Here is a 25,034-nt window from a genome sequence, read left to right as displayed (position 1 = left end):
TGTGTTCTGTTTCATATTTTAGCTCCTCATAGTGTTCAATGTTATCTTTTATTATTAGTGCGCTGCCTCCTTTTGCTGCATTGTCAGGATGTATAGTGTGGTATACCCTGTATCCTTTAAACTTTATAAAAGATTGTCTCGTGAAATGTGTTTCAGCTATGAGACATAAATCAACTTCTTCTGTACCTAGGATAGTTTGCAGTTCATTTTTATGTTGTAGAAGGCCATTGGCATTCCATTCCATGATTCATAGTTGCTTAGCCATTTCGAATTTTCGGTATAGCTCCTTTAGCGCTATGCTCCAATCTAGTAACGCGTATATCTATTTTTGTTATTTTATTATCAATCTTGATGAGTTTTTCTAATATTATTTTTAATGTATTCTCGGTTTCCAATTCTTGGTCCGTTTGTTTTACATTATTAACTACATCACTGTATTTTCTATTTGCAGTGACGTTTTGTGCTTTTGGCTTTTCCTTCTCATTGGCCCTTTGTGGTGGTTTTGGTAGACTAGCCTTATTTGTTCTCTGATTTCTCAGATTTTGTATTTTTTTGGCTACATAGCATCCGCGGTAGATTGCAGGATGATTTTCACCACAATGGATACACTTTGGTTCCTCTTTTAGTGGTTTCTGACAATCTTTGGTAAGGTGCTTACCGATGCATTTAACACATCTTGATTCCTTATTACAATATTTCTAGGTATGATCATCGGCCTGGCATCTTTTGCACTGTGGTACCAGCTTCAAGCTCCTTAGTGGTTCAATTTCTACTCTCATGCTCAAAATGTCAGTTATTCCAAAGATTTTGTTTATATCTTCATCTTGTCTGAACGTCAGGATGAACATATCAAGTGGTTTTTTAGTTCTCCACTTCAATTTCTTATCAGCTTGTATAGCTTTATATCCTCTTCTTTGTAGCTCCTTTACTATGTCATTTGGCTGATAGGAATGATGTAGTTTCTTAACCATTACTCTGATTGGTATTTCTTGTTTATTTTCATATGTGTGATAGGAAAGTTTACTCGTGTTTAAACTGTTTATTAGTTTTCTACACTCATTACTATCGGGTGTATTGATTTTTATGACTTCACTGTTTATTATTTTCATGGTGAATTTAATACTAGCATCGACTAGAGTCTTACTTAAGTTGGCAGCATCTTCGAAACCTTCTACTACAACCGGTGGTGGCAGTTTTGGCTTTTGAATTTGCTTTACTGCTGTTGCTTTCTCTGGAGAGGGAGGAGATAATGAAGTATCCATTTTGCGTTTTTTTCCTCCTGGTCTCTTGTCTTATCCACTCCGTTTCGTTGGCTAAATCTTCTTCATCGGTAAAATATTCAGATTTGTCTGTTTTTTCTTCGGTTTTTGTTTGATCGGCGCTTGCTGTTGACCCTATATCTTGTTGGGTATTCTCAAGCTTTGCTAATCTTTGCTCCATTGCGATAATTATTTGATTTAGCCGCTGATTATCTATATTAAGTTTTTGAACATTATTTTCTGATTGAACCCATGCATTATATAATGCTTGTTCATTTTGCGAACGTTGGGCATTTTCTGAAAATAAAACGTTCTTTTCCTGGACTCAGTTGGCGTCTGATTAGGAAACATTTTAAAATAATAATTGTTCCTTTATTTTTAACAAAAATAAAAGTAAAAATTTACTTATTAATCGACTTTTGGTTTCTGGTTTCGTGATAACATTGTAACGAGTAAGCGATGGACTACCCCACTAATTGAAATAATATTTGAAAATATTACCTCAACCAACCAAGATAGCCATCGTTACACCCTTAGCTTAGCTCAGTCACTCAGGTGTGTGTTCGTCTTGTCCTAACCTTAGATATGAACTCTAAAAATTTAGAATGGTAGCAAACAAAACAATATTTTTAACTAATCATATTTATTGTTCATAAAGGTATAATAAATAAAATAACTTAGTAAATTGCATTAACAAATGTATTCAAATTCTTGCCAAAAACTAACAATTCTGGATTATACTTATGGCTTTTGGTATTCGGCTCGATGGTAACTTCTTGATGTCGAATGGTTCTGCTGTTGTGGACTTCTCGTAGGCCTGGGCGGATCTTCGGCCCTAGGCCACTGCAGCTAAAGATGTTGGATGCTGGAGTCTGGATGTCATGGTCCCCATTGTGTTAGCCTTAGTTCCATCACCGGTGTGGATGGCTTGAAGCTCCCGAAGGGAGAAAAGTGATTTTATCCAAAAACTATAAAATAGAGACACATATCAATCATCAAGAAGAAAAACCAACGTGTGCCATCTGCCGTTCTAATCGTCAGAAAGAGTAGCAGATGACAAGAATAAATTAAATGAAATTTAGATGAGAATATTTAAAATCTGATTACTAAACGTGCATACATGTAAATTAAAAAGATAATTATATTTGAAACTAAAATATCAGAACACATGGTCTGACATTGGAAGTTAGGTTAGATATAAAAAAAAACATTAGAAAAACTGTTAGACGGAGAAATATAATTACAATATAATATTATCCTTACCCCAAGAGGAAGATTTGTTGAACTAAAAATGATTTAATTTTGGAATTACATGCCTTTTTAAGGATTAATTTTTCCCTTCCAGTTTATGTCATGGAGTAGGGATGACGGATGAAGTGACATTTTCATGACAGTGCGACATAGGTGGCGGGCATGTTCCGTATTGAGACAGATACTTACGGAGTAAGAATGTATACGGGGTACGTTCAGTATGTTCAGTTGATGATTTAAATAAAAAGAGATATAGTAAATAGAAGATAATAAAAGAGGGTATTAAAAAAGGATAATCAAAGAGAATAATCAAAGAGGATAATAAAAGAGGATAATAAAAGAGAATGCCAACCGATTTTTAAAGGGGGACATGGGTAAACCAAATAGAAGATAATTATTAATGAAATATTAAAGCAAATAAGGTAAAATAATTATTTAAAAATAGAATATCAAAGATGTGACGTTTGTAACGTTACAACATAACGACCATTTAATTGGATCGTCGGACATCACTCACGATAAATAATATCGTTAATTTACGAATTTAACTACTCGTTGATAAGAACGTCTCGGATAGAACCTTACCGTTCGGAAGTCTATTTGTTACTAAATGTAATTATATGTTAAAAAGAAACTTATCAAACCTGTCGGTATTCTGACCTGTCGAGATTTTGGCCTGTCGAGATTCTGGCGTGTCGGGATTGTGGCTGTCGGGATTTTGGCTGTCGGGATTTTGGGGTATACCCATTATAATAATGATGATCTCCAACCTCCGATTGGAACACAGCACGGAAGAAGAAGAAGAAGGTATTGTAAATGAAACATAATATAAATTTATTTGTATTTATTGTATACATCTAAAATTATTCTCCACAACTATATCTAAAAACAAAATTCAATTATGCAATATGGTATTAGTCTTGACGATTTCTTAAATAGCGGGATCAGCAAGAAGTTGGTCAATATATTCTTGGTATTTGGTTTGGTATTTCTTATCTTTATCAAAGGTACTGGCAAGTTCATCGTACCAATCACGGCGGTTTAAGTAAATGTACTTTACTACTTTTTTAACTTTAATTTTATCTTCTTCTTCACATTTGTCGCAAGTTTTGTCGAGTCCTTCTTTCCAGCTTTCTAAAAATAAAATTATTGATTACAAAAGTATTTATTACTATAATGATTATAATGATATATAAAAGTATTATTGGTCTAGTTATACAATGGTATTATGAAGCCAATTTATTTTTTTCGTTAAAATTATGTAGTATTTAGGTAGTCTATTTGAAAGAGGAACCAGGGACATTAGCCTTAAAGCCAACGAAGATAAAGCCAAATGCGTGGTAGGTACCAAAAATCCAAGACAAAGAATTAGACAAAGCATTTCGATTCAAATACTTGGGAGCAGTGATAACAGCCGGAAACCTTTATGAAAAAGATGTAGCAGCTAGAATCATTTGAGGAAATAAAGCGTATTATTTAGTAGTAGTGGCCCTATATAGGCCAGTCAATAGTCAATAGGGCTTTTCATCGACTTTTACTTGTTTCGAGCTTCTGTCATATGTTGGATAATCTGTATATATGAATATTATACACAGATTATACAACATATGACAGAAGCTCGAAACAAACGAAATACGATGAAAAGCCCTATGAGAGTAAGAAGTAAGAACAGGATATTACCTCTGAATTCTATCCTACTGCATGGGTTTTAGTGAAATTTTTGGAGTAGCCTCTACTTATCTCCCAATTCAAAGTCTACTCTATACACTATGGCGCTTTTATCATGGGGCGGTTCCCACCCCTTCTCGGGGGTGGAAAGTTTTTTGGTTAAAATAACTACGGAAGTGGCTAGAGAACAAAAACTGTTATATATTTTTTTTTTGAAACTCAATACTTTTTGAGTTTTTGGTGGTTGAAACTTGGTCATTTTCATTGAAACATTATCGAACGGTTTTTTGCGAGTACCTTAAAAACTATGCATCTAACTAAAAAAAAACAATATAAAACATTTTTATAGCTTAAAAAAAGAAAGAGATTCGTTCATTCACAAATCTTCTATTTATAATACAAAAAGAGATATGGTAGGTGAAAAGAGTTGATTTTTTTTTGGGGCGTTCTCAAATCGGTGTATTTCACTGAAATAACAGAGAAACGGTCGATTTAAGGTGTATAGTGCTACCAGTACCTTTTGTAGTGCTTGGAAAGACCTTTAAAATAACGAATACTGAATGTCGATTTGGGCAGAATTAAGGGAAAAAGATCCATAGGTAGAAGAAGAATATCCTGGCTGAAAAATTTAAAAGAGTGGTATAGTTGCAACTCAGCAGCTCTTCAGAGCTGCCGCCAATAAGGTACGGATGGCAGTGATGATAGCCAACCTCCGATAGGAGAAGGAACTACAAGAAGAAGAAGAATGTCGATTACATTCAAACTAAGCGAGATATACTACAAAAAAATTGATGACTAATGCATTTTAAGAAAAAATGAGAAATATATTTAACCCCTCATCCACAAGAATTTAATTGCATCGATTTTCCTCTGCGGTACCTTTTATTATAGTATTATTTATATGTTCAAAAAGTTGGATGAGTTTAAAATGAATGGTTTTTGAAAAAAAAAGGGTCAAATAATTGAGCGCATTTTTAAATTTTCTTAAATTTCTTTCTTTTCCTCCATCTGACTTGAAAACGATAAGAGATACAGTAATGAGAAACCAAAAAAAAAAAATTAGCTAAAAAACCCTATATTGTTGTATGGTATATTTTTTCGGGTCTTTTATCATTTTCGAACTACATGGAGAAAAAGTAAGATTTTTAAGAAAATTTAAAAATGGATTTTTTTCAAAAACCACTCATTTTAAAACCGTCCAACTTTTTGAACATAGAAATAACTTTAATAACACTATAATAAAAGGTATTGTAGAAGAAAAGCGATGCATTTAAATTCTGGTGAATGAGGGGTTAAATATACTTCTCAGTTTTCCTTAAAATACATTAGTCGTCAATTTTTTGCACTATATCTCGCTCAGTTTGAATGTAATCGACATTTAACGGTACTCGTTTTAACGGTCTTTTCAAGCACTTTATAAAAAGTATTGGTAGAATTATAGGTAATACACCTAAAGTCTACCGTTTCTCTGTTATTTCAAGTTAAATACACCGATTTGAGCATGCACCAATAAACAAACTCTTTTCTACCATACCTCTTTTTGTATTATAAATAGAAGATTTACGAAGGAACGAATCTCTTTGTTTTTTTATGAGCTAAAAAATGTTTTAAATAGTTTTTTTAGTTAGATGCATGGTTTTTAAGATATTATCAAAAACCGCCCGAAAAGGTGTCATTTTTCAATGAAAATGGCCAATTTTCAACTACGCATAACTCACAAAGTATTAAGTTCTCAAAAAAAGTACGGAACAGTTTTTGCTATTAAATAGGTTCTCTAGCCACTTCCGTGGTTATTTTGACCAACAAATTTTCCACCCACTTGAAGGGGTCGGAACCGCCCCCAAGATAGAAAGCTGCATAGTATATAGGGTACACTTTGTTTCTTGAACTATTCCCTACTTACTGTAAAAATATCAAGAAAATCGATGTAGTAGGATGGAGTTCGGAGCCAAATACCCCCATTGACTGCCCTAATACTTAAATCAAAGTTGCTCTCAAAGGCAGTTATAAAAAAAGTATGTATATTGTATATTAAACTATAATTCTCCCATAATAACGTATGGAAGTGAGACGTCCCAAGTAGCAATTTTACGACCTGCAACCAATTTTGTCCTAATTAGTATGGTATCACTAGACCCAAACCCCGACATCCAAAGTGAAAGTTATCCTCCAACACCAAATTGTTCTATATGGTCCACATAATGTTCAGAAAAAAGTCACACCATTTTGAGCGTCGGGTTTGGGGGGGGGGAGAGTGGGGAGAAATCGGTAAATTCGTAATTTTTTACGTTTTTTGTAAATATTTCTAAAACTATACGATTTAGCATAAACAACTTAGCATAAACAACCTTCTATACAAAAATGTTCTACAGTAAATTTGAAATAAAAAAGGCCTTATGCACAATCCTTCTAAAATGAACAGTTTCAAAGTAACTGAGGTAGTATAGTATAGTTGGTCCAAAAAAAGGCCTATCCTAAACATCCAAAGTAGAAGTTTTCCTCCAACGCCAAATTGTTTTATATGGTCCACATATTGTTTAGTAAAAAGCTACACCATTTTGAGCGTCCGGTTTGGGTGGGGGAATGGGGGAGAAGTCGGTAAATTAATAGTTTTTTTACGTTTTTCGTCAATATTTCTAAAACTATGCTTTAGCGTAAACAATGCTCTATACAAAAATGTTCTACATAAAATTTAAAACAAAAAAGGTCGTGTACATAATTGTTATAAAATCAACAGTTCCAGAGTTACGGAGGGTGAAAAGTGGAGGTTTTCGACACTTTTTATATTTTTTGGGCAATTTCCTACTGATTTTCTTTAACAGGATTGTGTTTTATAAATCAAATTTGCTATTTCAGTTCCCGATAGTATGTTAGTGATAAGCCCTTGAAGAAACGTCAACCATACCACCCAAAATCATCATCAATTGCCCAAAAAATATAAAAAGTATCGAAAACCTCCACTTTTCACCCTCGGTAACTCTGGAACCGTTGATTTTATAAAAATTATGTATAGGACCTTTTTTGTTTTAAATTTTATGTAAAACATTTTTGTATAGAACATTGTTTACGCTAAAGTGTAGTTTTAGAAATATTGACGAAAAACGTGAAAAAACTACTAATTTACCGACTTCTCCCCCATCTCCCCCCCAAACCGGACGCTCAAAATGGTGTAACTTTTTACTGAACCATATGTGGACCATATAGAACAATTTAGTGTAGTAGGAAAACTTTTATTTTGGATGTCTGGGTTAGGCCTTTTTTTGGACCAATTATACTATACTACCTCCGTAAGTTTGGAACCGTTCATTCTAGAAGGATTATGCATAGGACCTTTTTTATTTCAAATTTAATGTAGAACATTTTTGTATAGAAGGTTGTTCATGCTAAACCGCACAGTTTTAGAAATATTGACGAAAAACTTAAAAAACTACGAATTTACCGATTTTCCCCCCTCTCCCCCCCCCCCAAACCCGACGCTCAAAATGGTGTGACTTTTTTCTGAACATTATGTGGACCATATAGAACAATTTGGTGTTGGAGGATAACTTTCACTTTGGATGTCTGGGTTATGCCATCTTTTGGATCAATTCTATCATACTAAATGGGACGTTAAATTTAAGGACAAAATTGGTTCACAATAAGCCTTAACCAAGGACAACGTATGTTATTCCTATGGACCAACGTTGCTGCTAATAAGTAATATAATCTGATGACCAACCGACATCGGGAAAAACGACGTCAATTATTAGGATAAGGTTTGACGTTAAGCTGACGTCGTCGGTCTTAACCTATCTGTAGTATAAGTGCAATTAAGTGGCATACATCAACGACTACTCAATGTCGGGAATTACAACGTATTTTTTAGGATAGATGCCAACGTTCAGAGGACGTTGGTGTTTTATCGAGTATGGTAGACGTATTTTTCGGGAAGACGACAACGACAATCCAACGTTGAGAATACCAACGTTAATTATTAGGTTAAGGTTTAACGTTAAGCTGACGTCGGGTATAACCTCTATACTACAATGTTATTTACTGGAAGACATTTAACGACTGCTCAACGTCGGGGATTACAGAGTATTTATTAGTATCGAACCCAACGTTCAGGAGACGTCGGGTGTTTTCTCCACAAGATTAAGGCGTGTTCACGACGACGACCGGTCGTCGGGAGTCTGTCGTCAAGACCAGGTTGTTTGCGTTTACTTTAGGACGTATTAGGTATACCAATAGGTAAATTCGAGGTGTGCAAGGTAAAAATAGGTTATACTAAAGGTCGGCAGGGGGGTCCTTGTCCAAATCAGTTAAAATGTAGTGCAATTTAGGTCGCGAGTCAAATCCGCCATTAATGAAAGATCGCCATCGTTCAGCCATTTTTTGAAACATAATGTTTGGCAATTTTTTTGTAGATTTTAATGAATATTTGATTTTAATTAACGAATTTTATTTATATATAAATCAAGGATAATCTTGTATGGGTCTAGATATAATAATATGTTTTTTAATTACGATGGTTATTTCTATTTTTACCGTTTTGTTCGATATTTAACCTGTAAATTCCTGAAGCGCTTTCAGTTTTTAGCAATTTTTATACCGTTTAACAGTACACTTCCTTGCGTTTGTAAATTTTCGACCGCATTATGCAATGGGGCAGATGATTAATAAAATAATTATACAAGTCACTTAGGTTATATTCTGAATAGAGTAGGAACCTACTTAAATAAGTATCAACAGGCCGTCAGGCATCTTAGTTTCTGATGATTTAATATTCTTCAAGATTATTAACATATTTGGTAAAAATGAAGTGTGTCGGCCGTACTTCTGTGGTAGAGAATTTTATACTATTACTTTACAAGACCAAAGTCCTAAAAACTAACGTAATTTGACGATAAAATATCTCGAGCTGAGAAGTCGAGAGGGGGACGTCGAGGCAACCCGTATTTCTATTCCCCACTTTGGTGCAAATAGCGGTTTTCTGACCGTCGTCGCAACGTCGCGTATTAACGTTGGGGCATTTAATCCAACGTTAAGATGTCGTAATATTACGTCCAATTGCTTCTTGGGGTGGATAAACCAGCGTCAAACAACAAAATTATAGAGTCTTCGGAATCTTTATAACAGAAGATCCTCCGCACAATATTTGGACCTTGTAGAAAAGAAATAACAGGAGACTGAAGACGAAGACAGATCCACGAACTCCAAGCGCTCCATGGAGATGAAAATGTACGGTACATCCCGGCAAATCATATAAAATGGGCAGGACATGTATTAAATCGAATGATGGAAGACTACTAAATACTTTCTGGGAAAGGCACGATGGCAGAAAGTCAGTTGGTTGCCTAAGAACCAAGTGACCTATCTAAGATGGGAATAAAACAATGGAAGATTATTGCTCAAAATCGGCAAGAGTAGACTCAGCCAAGACTCACTTAGTTATATAACCAAGAGGAAAGAAGAAGGAATTCATTTTATGTATTAATTACCTGTATGTAAATTCTATAAAAATCGACATTATAAATTAAAAATGTATTGAGATTTTTTTATTCGATTTTAGCCATTCAGACATCACATCAAATATCACACAACCTTGATAGAAGATAGACACTAAAAGGCGCAACATAATTATTGCATCAAATTTAATCATAATTGTTAACTGTGTTACTAATGTTTTGCACACTCAAAGGAAACGGATCAATATTTTCCTCTTTTAGCCACACATAGATTTAAATCAATTGCTTTAGTTTTACGTAATTGCAAACCGAAACAAATCTCCTCTTTGATACGCTTCTGATCAGCTGAGAGCATTTGGAGAAACCACCTAGCCGTTAGTTTCTTCATAGCTAAAACATTTAATGTAATAGTCGAAGTATCTGAACTGGAAAGCCTTGTTCCTCCACAATTTAATGCAGAGAGACTCTTCGATACTTTATAATGATGTCGTGGACTTTTGTGACATCTTCATGTTGTTCGTCACGGGTTTCATCTTCACTAAAACGGCTTAAAACGGTTTAAACTCGCTACATCACGTTGTCACTAAGTCGTAAGACACAGCTGTGTCTCAAAATATCACTGTTAAATCTGCATTGAGGCACACCTCGGCTAATGCGCTTACGTGCTGTGATGTTGCTGATGTAATCTGGAACTTGGAAATCCAGAATCCAGGGGTAGTCAATATGTGCAAGTAGCTAATAATAATAATAATAATATCTTATGGCATTTTTGCCGGGGAGATCCTTTCGGATTGTTCCGGCGCCATTTACATCTTTAACCCTGTTTCAAGTAACTAGTGTCGATGTACACTAGCCCAGGGGGACCGACGGCTTAACGTGCTCTCCGAGGCACGGTGAGACGGCTCGTATCATGTTTAAAAATGAAAAATTGTTGGTCTTTGGCAGGACTCGAAGCCACGTGCACTGGCGTATGAGGCCAGCGATTATGCCGGTACGCTACGGCCGCTCAGTAGCTTTTTATTAAGTGTAAATTTAAAGTTTAATCAAAATTGGAACTATATAGATCAGGGGTGGTTCATAGGGACCAACCCTTTTACTATTCCAAATAATAACCTGACTATTAGAAAAGAAAAGAAAACAATTATTAATAACAACATTAACTAAGTTTTAGAATTTCAAATAAACTTATCCAATTGTTAAGTGTGTAAAACAAAAACAAAAAATCTAAATATCCTGGCAGATAAAAAAACGAATGAATAAAGATTTATAATGAATGTGAGAAAGTAGCATACCTGAAAATAATTAAAATACACATTAACAAATAAGATTTAAGAAACTACCTACGAAAAACGTTTTTATCGACATCCCAATTGATTGCATAAACTAAGCCAAAATACCAAAGAGCTAATAGGTAAAAGAAGATAGCTGACGACAAAATACGACTCCAACTGTACAACAATGGAAAAATTAAATAAAGATATCCACCAATAAATCTAAACCGACATAAGAGAAAACAATTGAAGAGAAATAACTAAAATAATGTCCGGTTCACATTATTCTAGAAAAAGTATAGTATTTTACTCGCATGTAATCGCTATTACTCACTCTGATTATATTATTTATAACACCTGCCTTCGGCTCGTGTCGCCGGAGCACACTAGTTCGCTCCCATGGTTAATCTGATTAAGTATTTATCTACTAAGTTCTACGAGAATTAATATCGGCAAAATTGTTACTGTGATCTTTGTATTTTATATAGAAATTTTATAAAATATTACTAGTTGTTACATATTATTTATATAGGTAAGAGAGAGTTGAATTAGATTATTTAGTATAATATTCACTTCATTTTGGTCCCTATTTTGAAAAATGTTAGTGATTGATCCAGAAATTTTATTAGAAATTTTGATTTCTAATGGCCGGAGCGAATTTACCTGTGACCCTTTTCTGCCAGGTATTAAAATCTGACCACCGCGACCGGAGCGAACTAGTATGTATATGCCCCGTGTCGCAAACTTCATCATCGTGAGTAACAACTATAAGTGCTCGTAGAATAATATATTATTAAAATAAGGTATGTGTAATCTGAAACAATAATAAAGAATAAAACACTAGCTGCCTTACTAATAAAAAGTCAAACCGGCAAACAGGTGTATGTTCTCAAAAAAGTTGATAATTAGCACAGTCGGGATAGCATTGGACCTTGCATTATGAGCTGCCCCAAATTTTATTTTTCTAATCTTTAGGGGGTCAATAGTAGTATAAATTGAAAATCTCGACTGAATTTGACCGTTGCGTTAGCCGCCATCTTGATTTTAAACGAGAACCGATTTTTTTTAATATCTCCTCCATTTTCAACTTTTCGACAAAAAGTGTATAAACTGAAATTATTGCAAATGCGATTTTCTATAATTTTGTTTATTATAATTTTTTTCGGGCCGTCGATATTTTCCGAGTTATTGGGAACAATAGTGACAGTTAAAGCATAATTATTGATTTATTGAATTATCTCGTTTATTATTAGTTTTACAACAAATTTGAACCCATACAAAAATGAAGAGAATTAAATTGTGTACAATTCTTATTTCTTTCATTTTTTTGATAAAATTAATATTTAAGGTAGTACGTATGCAGTAAAGGCGCGAGAGTAATACCTGATTGATTCTATAGCAATTGTTTTTGTTCAATATCTCCGCCATTTTCAACTTTTCGACAAAAAGTGTAGGGACTGAAATTGTTGCAATTACGATTTACTACAATTTTCTGAGAGAAACAGTGGCGGGTCTCCGAGGGAGGGGGGAATGGGAAAATTCCCTCCAACAGGGTCGAAAATTTAAAAAAAAAATTGTTGAAATATTAAAACATGTTAGCTGACATGAAACTTAATTATCGACAGACAAATTCAACCAACCAAACCCGCTAGTTAATAAAACTAAGTGAACTTAATGCATATAAGTTATTACTTTTATGTCTTTTATGTACTTAGTTTGGTTGGTGCTTCATTGGAAGTTTCAAAAATTGTATAAAATATAATTCTCTTTATTTTTGTTTATGCACAATTATTTCGTGAAGTTAATAATAAATGAGACAATTCAATAGTTATGCTTCCCCTCCGCTTCCACTATTTTCCCCCTTAACTCGGAGAATATTGATCGCAAATAAAAATTTTGGAAAAGAAATTGTAGGAAATTGCGTCTTCAACAATTTTAGTTCGTATCATTTTGTTGAAAAGTTGAAAATGGCGGAGATATTAAGCAACCACGGTTCTCCATTAAAATCAATATGGCGGCTAATGCAATGGCGGAATTCGGTCGAGATTTTAAATTTACACTACTATTAATCTCCCCTAAAGGATAGAATTATAAAATTTGGGGCAGCTGAGAAACAATATTCAATTTAGTAATTATGCTCCCCCCAACCACTTTTTGTTATTTTCCTACTTAACTCGGAAAATAGCAACCGCATGAAAAAAATTGTTAAAAAGAAATTGTACGAAATCATATTTGGGACAATTTTAGTTGAAAATGGCGTAGATATTGAACAAAAACAATTGCTACAAAATCAATCGAGTCTTACGCTCGCGCCATTATCGCATACGTACTACCTTAAATATTAACGTTAGCAAAATAATGAAAGATATTAAAATTGTGTAGAATTTAATTCTCTCTATTTTTGTATAAGGACATTTCTGTCGTAAAACTAATATTAAACGAGATACTTCAATAATTATGCTCTAACTGTCACTATTTTCCGCCCTAACTCAGAAAATATCGACGGCATGAAAAATTTGTAACAATAGAAATGATAGAAAATCACATTTTCAATAATTTTGGTTGTTATACTTTTTGCCGAAAAGTTAAAAATGGCGGAGATATTGAGCAAAAGCGGTTCTCGTTTAAAATCAAGATGGCGGCTAACGGAACAGCGCAATTCAGTCGAGATTTTAAATTTACACTACTATTGACCCCCTCTAAAGATTAGAAAACTAAAATTTTGGGCAGCTCTTAATGCAAGGTTAGGCCTGTTATTCGTTTAACCCGACTGGACTAAATGTGTAAAAAATTTTTTATTAATTAGCTAAGTACTTTCAGCACATTACGTGCCATCATCAGAGCTTCGTCCTATAGGTATAAATCCTTCATAGAAGAGTAATTGCCAAACAACACATTAAAATGTATGGATACTGGGCTAAGCCACAGATCTCGGGTGTAAAAACCCTTTACAATTAATAAATTCACATCTAAATTCTTTTTTATTTTTAAAATACAATATGGCTGCGCTAAACCATTGTGAGTTCAAGTACTTTAGCTCGATTTTTAGTAAAAACCTTGAAATTATCTTTAGAAAACCGGATTTTTATTTTGAATTCTTTATCAGTGTCAGTATTTTGAAAAGGAATTTATTATTTCTTTAAAAGTTTTCATTTTCGTGTATTTTCCATCATGTTAATTAAATTATCAACTTCCTCGACAGTCGTAATATGTACCTCTTAAACACATATTTTTATTATATACCTACTAGTGTTGCCCAAATGCAAGACCAAGACGAGACTTAGATAGTCTTGGTCTTGGTCTTGCGCCAGTACACCTGGTCTTGGTCTTGGTCTTGGTATTGCGCTCCCGGTCTTGGTCTTGGTCTTGGTCTTGCAGCAAGAGTCTTGCAAGTCTCGCAGTTGCCTATTAGCCTATTACATATCTTTGAACAACGTGACAGAGATGTACATTTTAAGCTAGAATTTTATAGCCATAGTAAAGATCAGCCAAATTAATAAATATCTAGACCAGCGGTTCTAAATTTGGGGTGTATGTACCACTGGTAGTACATATCATTATTTGCGGTGGTACACAAAACGCAAACACAGCTAAAATCAGCACCACAATTATTATAGTAGCTAGATACCTATTCCAGTTAGTTGATAACCAAAATAATAAAAAGTATTTTGTGGTTCATGACTCAAAAAGATTGAGAATTATAGATCTAGACAACTACTGATACCGGGTGGAGTTTGAACTCATGATCTAAGTAATCCGTGCCTATGTTCTGACTAACTAAAGTTTATTAGAAACTTATATATTTTATTATATTAATACAGGGTAGAAAAGCCATATCCATGATGAACAGCATTCTGTGGGACCAGACAATAATACAAACAGCTCATATACAATAGCAAACTTAAAAGTATAATCGCATATTACATATGGCAGTGAAGTTTGGCTACTGAAACAAAGAACGGAGAAAATGCTACTAGTAACAGAAATGGACTTCTGGAGAAGAGCAGCAGGCAAATCAAGAAGAGATCGGATACCAAATTAGAGAATACGAGAAATGATGGGAGTCACACCTACAATAATTGATGACATAAAAACAAAACAACTAGTATGATAGATGACAGGATCCCTAAGCAGATTTTTGCATGGAAACCACAAGGGAGAAGAAAAAGAGGAAGGCCGAGAAGAAGCTGGAGGGAGTTAATTGAAAAAGAACTAGAGGAAAGAGAAATCCCTCCAGGTCTATGGTTAAACAGAGAAGAATGGCGGTTAGGAGTCGGAAGGCGTCGAAGAACGCTGTAAACCGATAGTAATAGTAGTAGTAGTGTATTTTATTATCCAATATAAGCGAATGTAATGTCCAATATAAGCGAAACTATGCGGTTATCGTTGTAATTTCAGTATTTTATAAATGCTAGAATATTCCACAGAGTGATGCTAGCTGAAAAAAAGCACTTTTATTGGTACACCCGGTCTACAGTGACAATAATAATTGACCTGAGAATGAAGAATAATTGTCTAGCAACAATATTACAGCGGTATTTATAAAAATAAGACAACATATTAAAAAAATCACTTAAATCGAACAACAGGCTTAGGAAATTCAAGACATTAACAATTTAGACATTAACAATTCACCACCTTAACATTTAAGGTGGTGAGTATATTTTTTGGAGAAGTGTATATCGTTAATTTCGGTATTGTATTTACACTGTTCCTTTGTCTTGTAATCATACTTTTAAATAATAGTCGCGCTGTTTCGGCAAATTTTCTGAAACCCAGTGATCTCATAGCATAGGTCGTAGCACATTCAGCAAAAACAATACATAATAGTCTTACTATTCTATATACCCATAAGATTAAATTTATTAGGTATATTTTTATCAGCAAGGTGACATATTTTTAAAAAGTTTGGATACGATATTTGATATTACTATCGGCGTCGCAAAGCAAGAATGTTATGTTATGATTAGAAGGCGACTATTCTCATAATAGGTCTGGATCTCGCGTATGAAAAAAAAGTTGATTAATAGCAAGCTGAAAATTTTTTAAGAGCTTAAGGGTGTTTAGACAGAACTTCCAATTGATTTGTTACCCTTTCATTAAACTCTCATGCAAAAATGAGACTGCTATTTATCACCTGTCATAATTCCTGTCATTTGACATGTTCTACGTGTTCCACTCATTATCATGCCCGTTTGTTGATAAATAGCAGCCTGATTTTTGCATGAGAGTTTAACGAAAGGGTAACAAATCAATTGGAAGTTCTGTCGGACAAAATATATGTGACGTTTTCGTGGTCTGACCTTCCAAATTTTTAAACAGTTCCACAATTAAAACTTCCTCTGTTCCAGTGTTCCCATATATCAAGGTTTGTCTGACTAAACACCCTTAAGCTATTAACAAATTTTCAGCTTGCTATTAATCAACTTTTTTTTCATACGAGGGATCCAGACCTATAACCCGGACAACTAATTTCAGGGAAGTCGTCTGATGGGAAGGAAAGTACAAAATATTTTATTTTTACATTATTATAATGACCTGAGTACGTGTCAAATGTGTCAAGTGTTCTTTAAATGGATATTTTGACTCGCTATGTATGTTTATAGTATTGTTCGTAGTGAACATAAGTCCAATTTTCAAAATTTTTGTTACAAATTATTTTTGTTTCTCATAAAGAATGTAAGAATATAGCCGAACTAATATACATACTGCCTAAAACGACCCTCAGTTCTAACTGCAAGACGCAAGAGTCTCGCAGGCTAAGTCTTGTTCTTGCTCAAGTCTTGCACGGTAAGTCTTGGTCTTGGTCTTGCTAAAATTAGGCGGTCTTGGTCTTGGTCTTGCGAACACGCAAGAACAAGACCAAGACTGCAAGACCAAGACCGATTTTGGGCAACACTAATACCTACTCAAAAAACAAATCAAAAAATAATATGTTTTTGTCTCGAATGACTTTGACAGTAATAAAATTACCAGAGAACGGCAGTTCTCGCCAGTGGCGCACAACCCCAACAACAATATACCTACAAGCGACACTATATATACACGAAATTTTCGATTTTCTAAATCTGACTGAATTGAAAATTGGCCCAAATCCCATCTTAAAGTTTAGGAAAGGCTCACCCATCCACATGTCAACTCTCCATTTTGGTCCAAGGGTGTGGATTTTACGGCCCTTCCCATTTGGGGTCTGTTTTTCGTTCTCGTCCCCAAAACTCACAAAAATTTCAAAAATTTAAGTCCGACCTTTACGGCTTCTGATAGAACTGATCATTACCTTTCCAACGGATGTCTAATTTTGAAAATCGGTTATACCATTCAAAAGTTACCGAGCTCAGAAATATGACTCAATTTTTATTTAAAAATGGAAAAATGTTTGTGGATATGTTTGTATGTATGTATGTGTGTGGGAAAGTTACACCGATCTGAATTTTTTTTCTGTATTTCAAGAGGGTGTGAGGGCCGATGCAGAACCGGTGTAATTTTTGACTTCTGACTACCCGTAAGCCAGCTAGAGGGCTAGGCAAATACAAAATAGCATATTTTTGGGTGTATATATCTTAGGTTCAAAGAGAGACAGGAAAAACGCAAATACACCAAATCAATAGGGTTGAGTTAAAATTTTAAATGGTGTATAAGCTATCAAGCTGAGACATATACACTGCTCACCATAGCCCCGAAAATATGAAAAATTAAACTTTGAAAATTTTGGTTTTTCGACAATTACTCAAAATTTCAACCTACGAATTACGCCAATAACTGAGCGTTTGTAGGAAATCTCTAGTAGCGTCTAACGGTGTATACCTTATTTCTGGGAAAATTCGAATTTTTAAATTATAGGCTTCATAAACATGATCAAATATATTTCTTATGGGAAAAACGGTTTTTCAAGCTCAATAATTCCTGTAATACGTTCAGTTATCATACTTGATCTTAGATGCATCATATACTACTTGTCAATAGGATTCAAACTTATGTTTATTGATGAAAATCAGTTAAGCCGTTCAGAAGTTATAGAGCTCCAAAAGTATAATTAGTCCAGGAACTGAAACTTTTCACTTCGCAATTTTTACAGCTTTTCAGATTTGCTTGAAAATTTGACAATAAGTAGTTGATAGTCCAAGGATCAAAATCCATATTGTGATGCCGAAAGACGCTTTTACCATGGGGTGGTTGCCACCCCATATCAGGAGTAGAAATTTTTTATTATATTTTAACCGGAAATGTTGGTAAAAAAATTAATTGTAAGCAAAAAATGTTTTATAAATTTTTTTGATAAATTTAATAGTTTTCGATTTATTGGTTATCGAAAGTGTTATTAATCAGCCCCAACAACCCCCTAATTACCATCCTAATTAAAATTAGTCATCGACCTTATTCCGTATGTTTTATTTATGTATTTTTAATAGATTACAGAAGTTAGACGGGCTTAAAACAATTAGTTTTTAAAAAACTGGAGTTAAAAGCGGATAACGAATATTTGTATTTTGGTAAAACATGCCCTTTTCTTCAGAATAGAAAGATAAGCATCAGAGATGCGAAAAAATATTTAGATATGAAAATGTAGCTTGTTTAATTCTTAAGAACTTGGTTTGCGAAAATTTTTTCTACGACAAAAATTGAGTGAGCTACAGACAATTAGAACTTGTAATAACATGCAAAAACCACCTTTACCAACCCTTTCGAAGTTACCTCTTTTTGCGACTGAGGATTTTAAAAGGATTTAATATTAATAGTCTTATAGATCTTATAAAAAAATCTACAAACAAATTTTTTAACAAATTTTCTAATATAAAAAATAAAAAAGTTAAGGTTAAAAACCAATAAATTTTTTTGAAAAAAAAAATGTAAAAATCCAATTGGAAGCATAATAATGTAAATTAGCGGTGTTTTTTTGTATGGTGTACGTTAAAAACTTATTACCAGAGAAAGTTCTCGCCAGTGGCGCATAATATCCCTACATGCGACACTATTTATAAAGCTTAAGGTGTATTCGATAAACATTGCGTTCAACTTCATACATTTAATTTATAAATAACTTTGAAAAACTCCTGATACAAGAGTAAAAACCGCTATACACCGTAAAAATGAGTGGCGCACACAATATAATGTATTTTCATTTTGATGGAAAATAAAATTCTAGTTTTATTTTAAAAGATTTTCCCATATTTGCTAAATTTGAAGTAAAACGCGCCACAAAAGAGCTTCAAATGCAAATTGTGTCAAAGTTATCCTTTTGTGGCGCGTTTTACTTCAAATTTAGCAAATATTATGGAAAAATATTTTAAAATAAAACTAGAATTTTATTTTGCATCAAAATTTAAATACATTATCGCGCCACGTAATACTCATATCAGCTTTTTTGTAGCTGGAATATTGTGTGCGCCACTCATTTTTACGGTGTATAGCGGTTTTTTACTCTTGTAGGTTATACCAGACTTATACCTAAGTTATTCCATGTTTATTGGTAGTAATTTTGCCTATATGAACCTGATTTATTCTCAGTATAATATTATACTTGGTTTATTAGTAATAGCGTTTGTCAATAGGGTAACACTTTTTAGGGCCAGTTGTTCAATCAGTAGTTAATCATAGATTAAGTAAACCATGTTTAAATTTAATTCAAAGATTATTTTTTAAGAAGTTGTTCAATGCTGGTTAACTTTCGGATTTATTAAACCCAAGTACAGAAGTGGTGACAATGTTGCCAGTTATTAATTAACGGTTTGGAATAGATTATATCATGAAAGTTTTAGCATAAAAATGTGTTCTGTGGTATAACGTATAAATAATGATTTTTGACGTGTAGTGTTTACATACATTTTCTTTTAAGCAATTTCAAAAAATGAACGAAAGTAATAAACAAAAGAGAATTGCTAACTTTACGTCAAGAAAAATATGTATTATGTTGAAATAGTAATGTTCATTTTTTAGCTTATAACAATAAAATTTTTGTTGTAAGTATATGTATTGTAAATAATGTTGTATATCAAATGAATGTTTTTTTACTTCCTTCCCAAATAAATTCATGGAAAGTTTTTCCAATTATTTGTTTTTATCTGATTTTTACAAATAATGAAGAACAAGTGAAACTTATGGCAATAGGTATTTATAAACTACCATGCATTTTGTGGAAAGCATAAGTATCTACACACTGAGAACTCTAATTTATTCTTGTGCTACCTATGTGGATTACTTTAAGTATATTTTTTTGAAGTCAAAAAGAAATTATATTAACAACAGCTAAGAAATCTTCGTCCTATGTGATACAGTCAAACCTGCTTATTGGAATAGCCTTTGTGCCAAGCAAAAGTATTTCTATAACCAGGTTATTCTAATAACCGATAATTTGTGGCTAGTAAAAACGTTTCGGGGCATCAAATTTATATTCCTTAGACCGGGATATTCCATTAACAGGTATTCTAATAAGCGGGTTCGACTGTATCTCCATCATCAAAATCAAAGACACTATTACAAAACTTAGCCATTATTCTTATTATAGACACGAAATTATAATAGATTATTACTGCAAATCTTATCTACGACTGAAAATTTGTAGAAAGAACAATAATACAATATATGTATGGTGCAATAACCACGGTTGCTTTAATCTGTAATTTTCTTGAAAATATTTAATTTAAAACCAGAAAGTAATGTTACAAATCTCTAGTTAACAGCGTTAATCCTTTGTTTTTGAGCGATTAAGCTAATCTCTTGTTAACAGATAGTTAAGTGTTAAACTGGCATTGAACAACGCAATATTAAGTTTAATTGAAGATTATTTTTAATCTGAAGGTAATCTTCAATTGAACAATCGGCCCTTAGTGTAAAAAGTTCTGTTAAAACCTTAAAACTAAAAAATAAGATTGCAATGTCATGATAAAAAATTTCGTAACCAAATTATTACATAAACTTATAGACTTTGGAAACTGTTTTCAAATATGATTACTCAGATTCAGATATATGTATGTAAATATTGGGACAAAGATTAGAGTGGGGCTATTTAGACCAAAATATGGCCACTGGCATGCCAATTAATAAATAAATAAAAAAGAAAAACAATAAAGAAAAAATGATTTCCGCTCTTTCTATTAAGGTAATTTATGTCTTACCTTTCATTGCCAGGCCCTCTGGAGTACAAGGTTTGGTACCTTTGACGCAATCAATGTAACTTCTAACAATTCTGTCATTCTTGAGTACATCGTTTAAATTAATTTTTCGTAGGGCTTTTACATTTTCTTCAAATGTCTTTGGAGCACCAAACACCACCACTACTAAAGTCACTATAAGATATGTAGATAAATACCAACTCATTTTAATTTTTGTCCTCTGCTTGTGTGCTTTCAAGCCAAGACTTAATGTGAATTTATCTGGAATTCTTTAGGGTTTATATACCCCTATTCTTCATTTCAGGGTTATAATACTAAAAAAATTTTAGTTTTACTTGGAGATTAGTTTACTGCCAATTAACACATATTCAGTTTAAATCTAATGAGAGAGGAAGGTATAAAAAATACATAATAATGAGCCATGTCGACAATGGTTTAAAAAAATTAATTTAATTATCTAATATAATTAAAATACTTACTTGTAAGTGATTTCTAAACTGTTTATAGCAGTTTAAATGAGTACTCAGTGTGAGAAAATGGCGGTATATATTAATATAATTATGTGCACATAAAGGTAAGCTAACTTTAGAAATATTTTTTTATAACTGACATGGAATGTCATAATTTGCCACCTCTTGTCAGTTGCAGAAATATCACATTTTATCCCATAGGGTAAAATCTCTTTCTATCCCGCTCGCGAACGTCAAAAATTTATAAATTATTATCGTAGTTAAAAAAATCCTATTTTTTATTAATTTATAATATTATTAATATAGTTTGTTTCGTGCTTTTCAGACATGGAAAATTATTATCCTATTCAATTTGTGTTAACATAAAAATACTGGTTTCAGAAACAACTTTTGATATTATGGTCAGCGAGCTTGAGTTTGGTGTAGGTAGGCGTTTTGTTGGCTATTTCATGTCTGTGCTATCGATTTGTCAAGGTAGCTTTCAGCTATTGCCGAAGATTTCCGGCCACCGTACTTTTTTAATGTTAATAAATATCTATCAGATTCCAAAATTCACTGTTCATCCCGCTCAGATTTTATCAGATTTTGCCAGATTTTGCCAGATTTTGCTTAACTTTGACCACAACTTTGCCACAATTTTTTATTTTATTCTAGTATAGACCAAGGCTGATCTGTGAAAAACATCTATTTTTGGATGAGAGAGGTGTCATTGGGATTTTTGCAGATAAAGTTAGGTGACAACAGTAAAATTTATTTTTAGGTAAATAAATTACATGTATTCTTTTTTTTTGCGGCAATTAATCTAATTCAAAAATTATTTTTTTGGCCACCCGGTATAAATAATGATGTTAATGATTGTATTACTGAATAGATAATTAAATTGCCTTTCAAATGAACTACACACGATCCCTATTGCCATTTAAAAAACGCTGGACAGAAGGGCCGCCCGTGAATTTTATCGTACCGATCTATTATCGTTATCGTACTAGATACTGGCATTCTATAAAAATAGCAAAGCTTCAAATTTTATTTTTTATTACAAAGGAAGTTACGGGCACTCGAATATTTCTTTATAGAAAATTCATAACTCCCATCCTATGGGGAGTTAAGAAATCTGACTAATGTCATTCAATTTACCGATATGATTTCAAAAATATATCAAAAAATAAACAAATTTCTTGGAGCCATTTTTGAGAAAATCTAGTTCAAATTTATGTCAAATTTTGATCCCTTAAATATAGGTAACCCATTACTTTTTCTGAAAAACGATAATAATATTCTTATAGCACCATCTTTAGGCTATATAACGACTTTTTCAAATTAAACTTATCTTAAAAACAAGTTTTTAGATAGGTAGGGAAATGTGTCGGGTGGGCGGTCGGCCATGTTGGCCGCCATTTTGAATTTGTAAATGTTAAATTCCGTATTTCTATTTACTTGTCGATGAGCTAACTTTGAGTTAAATTTCATTCGTTTTGGTCAAAATTTGCAAAAATGGGCCCTAAATAACCCCCCTATTTCGGCCCCCCCCTTGAGAGGTTTTTTTTGAAAAGCTTAGTTTCTCGACAAAATTCTCTTACACTTACTCATACCGAATTTCATCGAAATCGGTCCGGTAGTTTTTGCTGGACGGTGGCGACATACGTACGTACATACGTACGTACATACTTCCGACATGTTTTTTTTATTTGCTTTTTAGACTCAGGGGGACTCAAAACGTCGAAAAAAAGTGAAATCTGAAAAAAAATTTTTGCACGATCCTATAACTTTATCTATTATACTATACTACGTATGTAGTACGATAAAGTAATATTATACTATACTACGTATGTAGTACGATAAAGTAAAAATCATCGATGGCGTCATCACACCCAAATCGATGACGTTACTATTATGGGATATACGTCAAAAAATAATAATTTAAAAATAAAAATCGACCTGTCAGAGCTTTAACTCTGAAAATAATTAAGTCATGAGATAATAAACCGTTTCCACACTATATGTATGCACTGTATATTCTGATCTTTGATGCTCGTGTTAGGCTTTTTTCACTTGCTATTTTGAAAATTAGTTTGTAGACTACTGATAAATATTTATTCACCAATTTAGTGTTTACATTGTCCGTTTGCATACAACCTCTGTGATTCCAACAAGTATTAGAATTGCTAGTGTTATATTGTGAATTTCGTTCAGCCCCACTTGTTGAAGAACACACTAAAGGAGTTGTTTTGGTTTCCCCCGTAATACACAGGCATGCTATGTTTTTATGTATTACTTAGCTGTCTTGTTGCCCCCACTTGTTGCGTCTTTGCCCACCATGTCACAGATCCATGTTTCGCTGGTTTAATAACCCTTTTATATAACCTTATCGTCACTTTGGTGTTGAGCCCTCAATGCTATATCTGCCCAAGGACATAGTAGCTTTCTGTCAAATTTTCAGAATGTGAGTATTCTATGAAAGACTGTGATCAAAATATACCAATTAGTATTTTGTTTCTTTAGCAAATGAAATATTTTTTCAAAAATAACTGTGTAACGTTTTCATGGAGTTGGTACCAGCCATTGCGATAAAAATCACATCAGTCAGGCCCCGAAGGCGTTGCATATTATATAAGTAATTACAAAGTCCCAATAATTGTCCCCTCAAACAATATATTCCATTTAAAATGTTTTTTCTCACAAGTACTTCGGTGGATATGTTAAGGTAAGAGTAGATAATTGGTAATTGTATACAATTACCGGTAATTGTATTTAATTACCAGAGTCGATGATAAATGTCGGAAATTATTTTCAAATATCTACTTTTACCGGCAATTGTATACAGTTACCAAGGACCAGCGGTAAAAGTATGAAATGAAATACACAATAAATTTAAACAGCTATTCAAGAAATGTGATTTTTATTGAACTGAATTAAAAACAAGAGACAGTTTGCTTAATCTGAATTGAGCTTTTCTGTCTGAATCGATGATTCTTTGCAGATGGTTAATTGATTTCTGCTATAAAACTGTGACAGTCTCCCTTCTTTAGTACCCAATTCCTATAATTCATTTTGAACACTCATAATAACAGCCAAAACATTTTATTCTAGAATCTCTTCGTGCTCTGACATTACCAGGTTGATGGTTGCTCAGGTTGTTCAGGTTCTTGTTTTATTAGAAGCGAATTTCGTTCATCCGCTTCTACTTCTTCACGTTCTTCAGAATCAGGACCTGATTGGGTTTCTTCTACTTGTTCCACCAACGGTTTCAAATCTTCAGTCGGAATATTTTCTAGAGCATCTTCTGGCAGTGATGAAGTTTTCAAACCAATTTTGGCAGGAACCCCAAACATAGCTTCATAAGGACTGCGCTTGATGCCAGAATGGTAAGCTCGATTCTTGGCGAATTGTACAAATCGAGGACCGTCTTCACTTAAGGACAAATCAGTTTTTCAATCTCCCCAACCTTCATGATATCATACTTTTTTAACCGCTTGTAGTCATCCGGTATTTTATCACATGTACATTGTTTATTATATTATGGTACTTCTCTTTTTTAAGCAAAACCGTATTGTGCTTT

The 25,034-nt window shown here is 33.3% G+C and overlaps 1 protein-coding gene across 1 annotated transcript; it reads right to left on the bottom strand.

Moving 5' to 3' along the window:
* Nucleotides 1-3,339: 3,339 nt before the first annotated feature.
* LOC126887526 (ejaculatory bulb-specific protein 3-like) lies at nt 3,340-21,271 on the bottom strand. The gene is made up of 2 exons (XM_050655158.1): nt 21,009-21,271; nt 3,340-3,644 (listed from the first exon to the last, which is right to left on the bottom strand). Exons 1-2 carry the CDS (start codon nt 21,208-21,210, stop codon nt 3,442-3,444), a joined length of 405 nt encoding a protein of 134 aa, XP_050511115.1. The 5' UTR covers nt 21,211-21,271; the 3' UTR covers nt 3,340-3,441.
* Between the last annotated feature and the right edge of the window lie 3,763 nt (nt 21,272-25,034).

This window comes from Diabrotica virgifera, chromosome 6 (genome assembly GCF_917563875.1).
Source record: "Diabrotica virgifera virgifera chromosome 6, PGI_DIABVI_V3a".
Lineage (NCBI taxonomy): Eukaryota > Metazoa > Arthropoda > Insecta > Coleoptera > Chrysomelidae > Diabrotica > Diabrotica virgifera.
The sequence above is the reverse complement of the archived record's forward strand: the minus strand, read 5'-3'. Positions and strand labels throughout refer to the sequence as shown.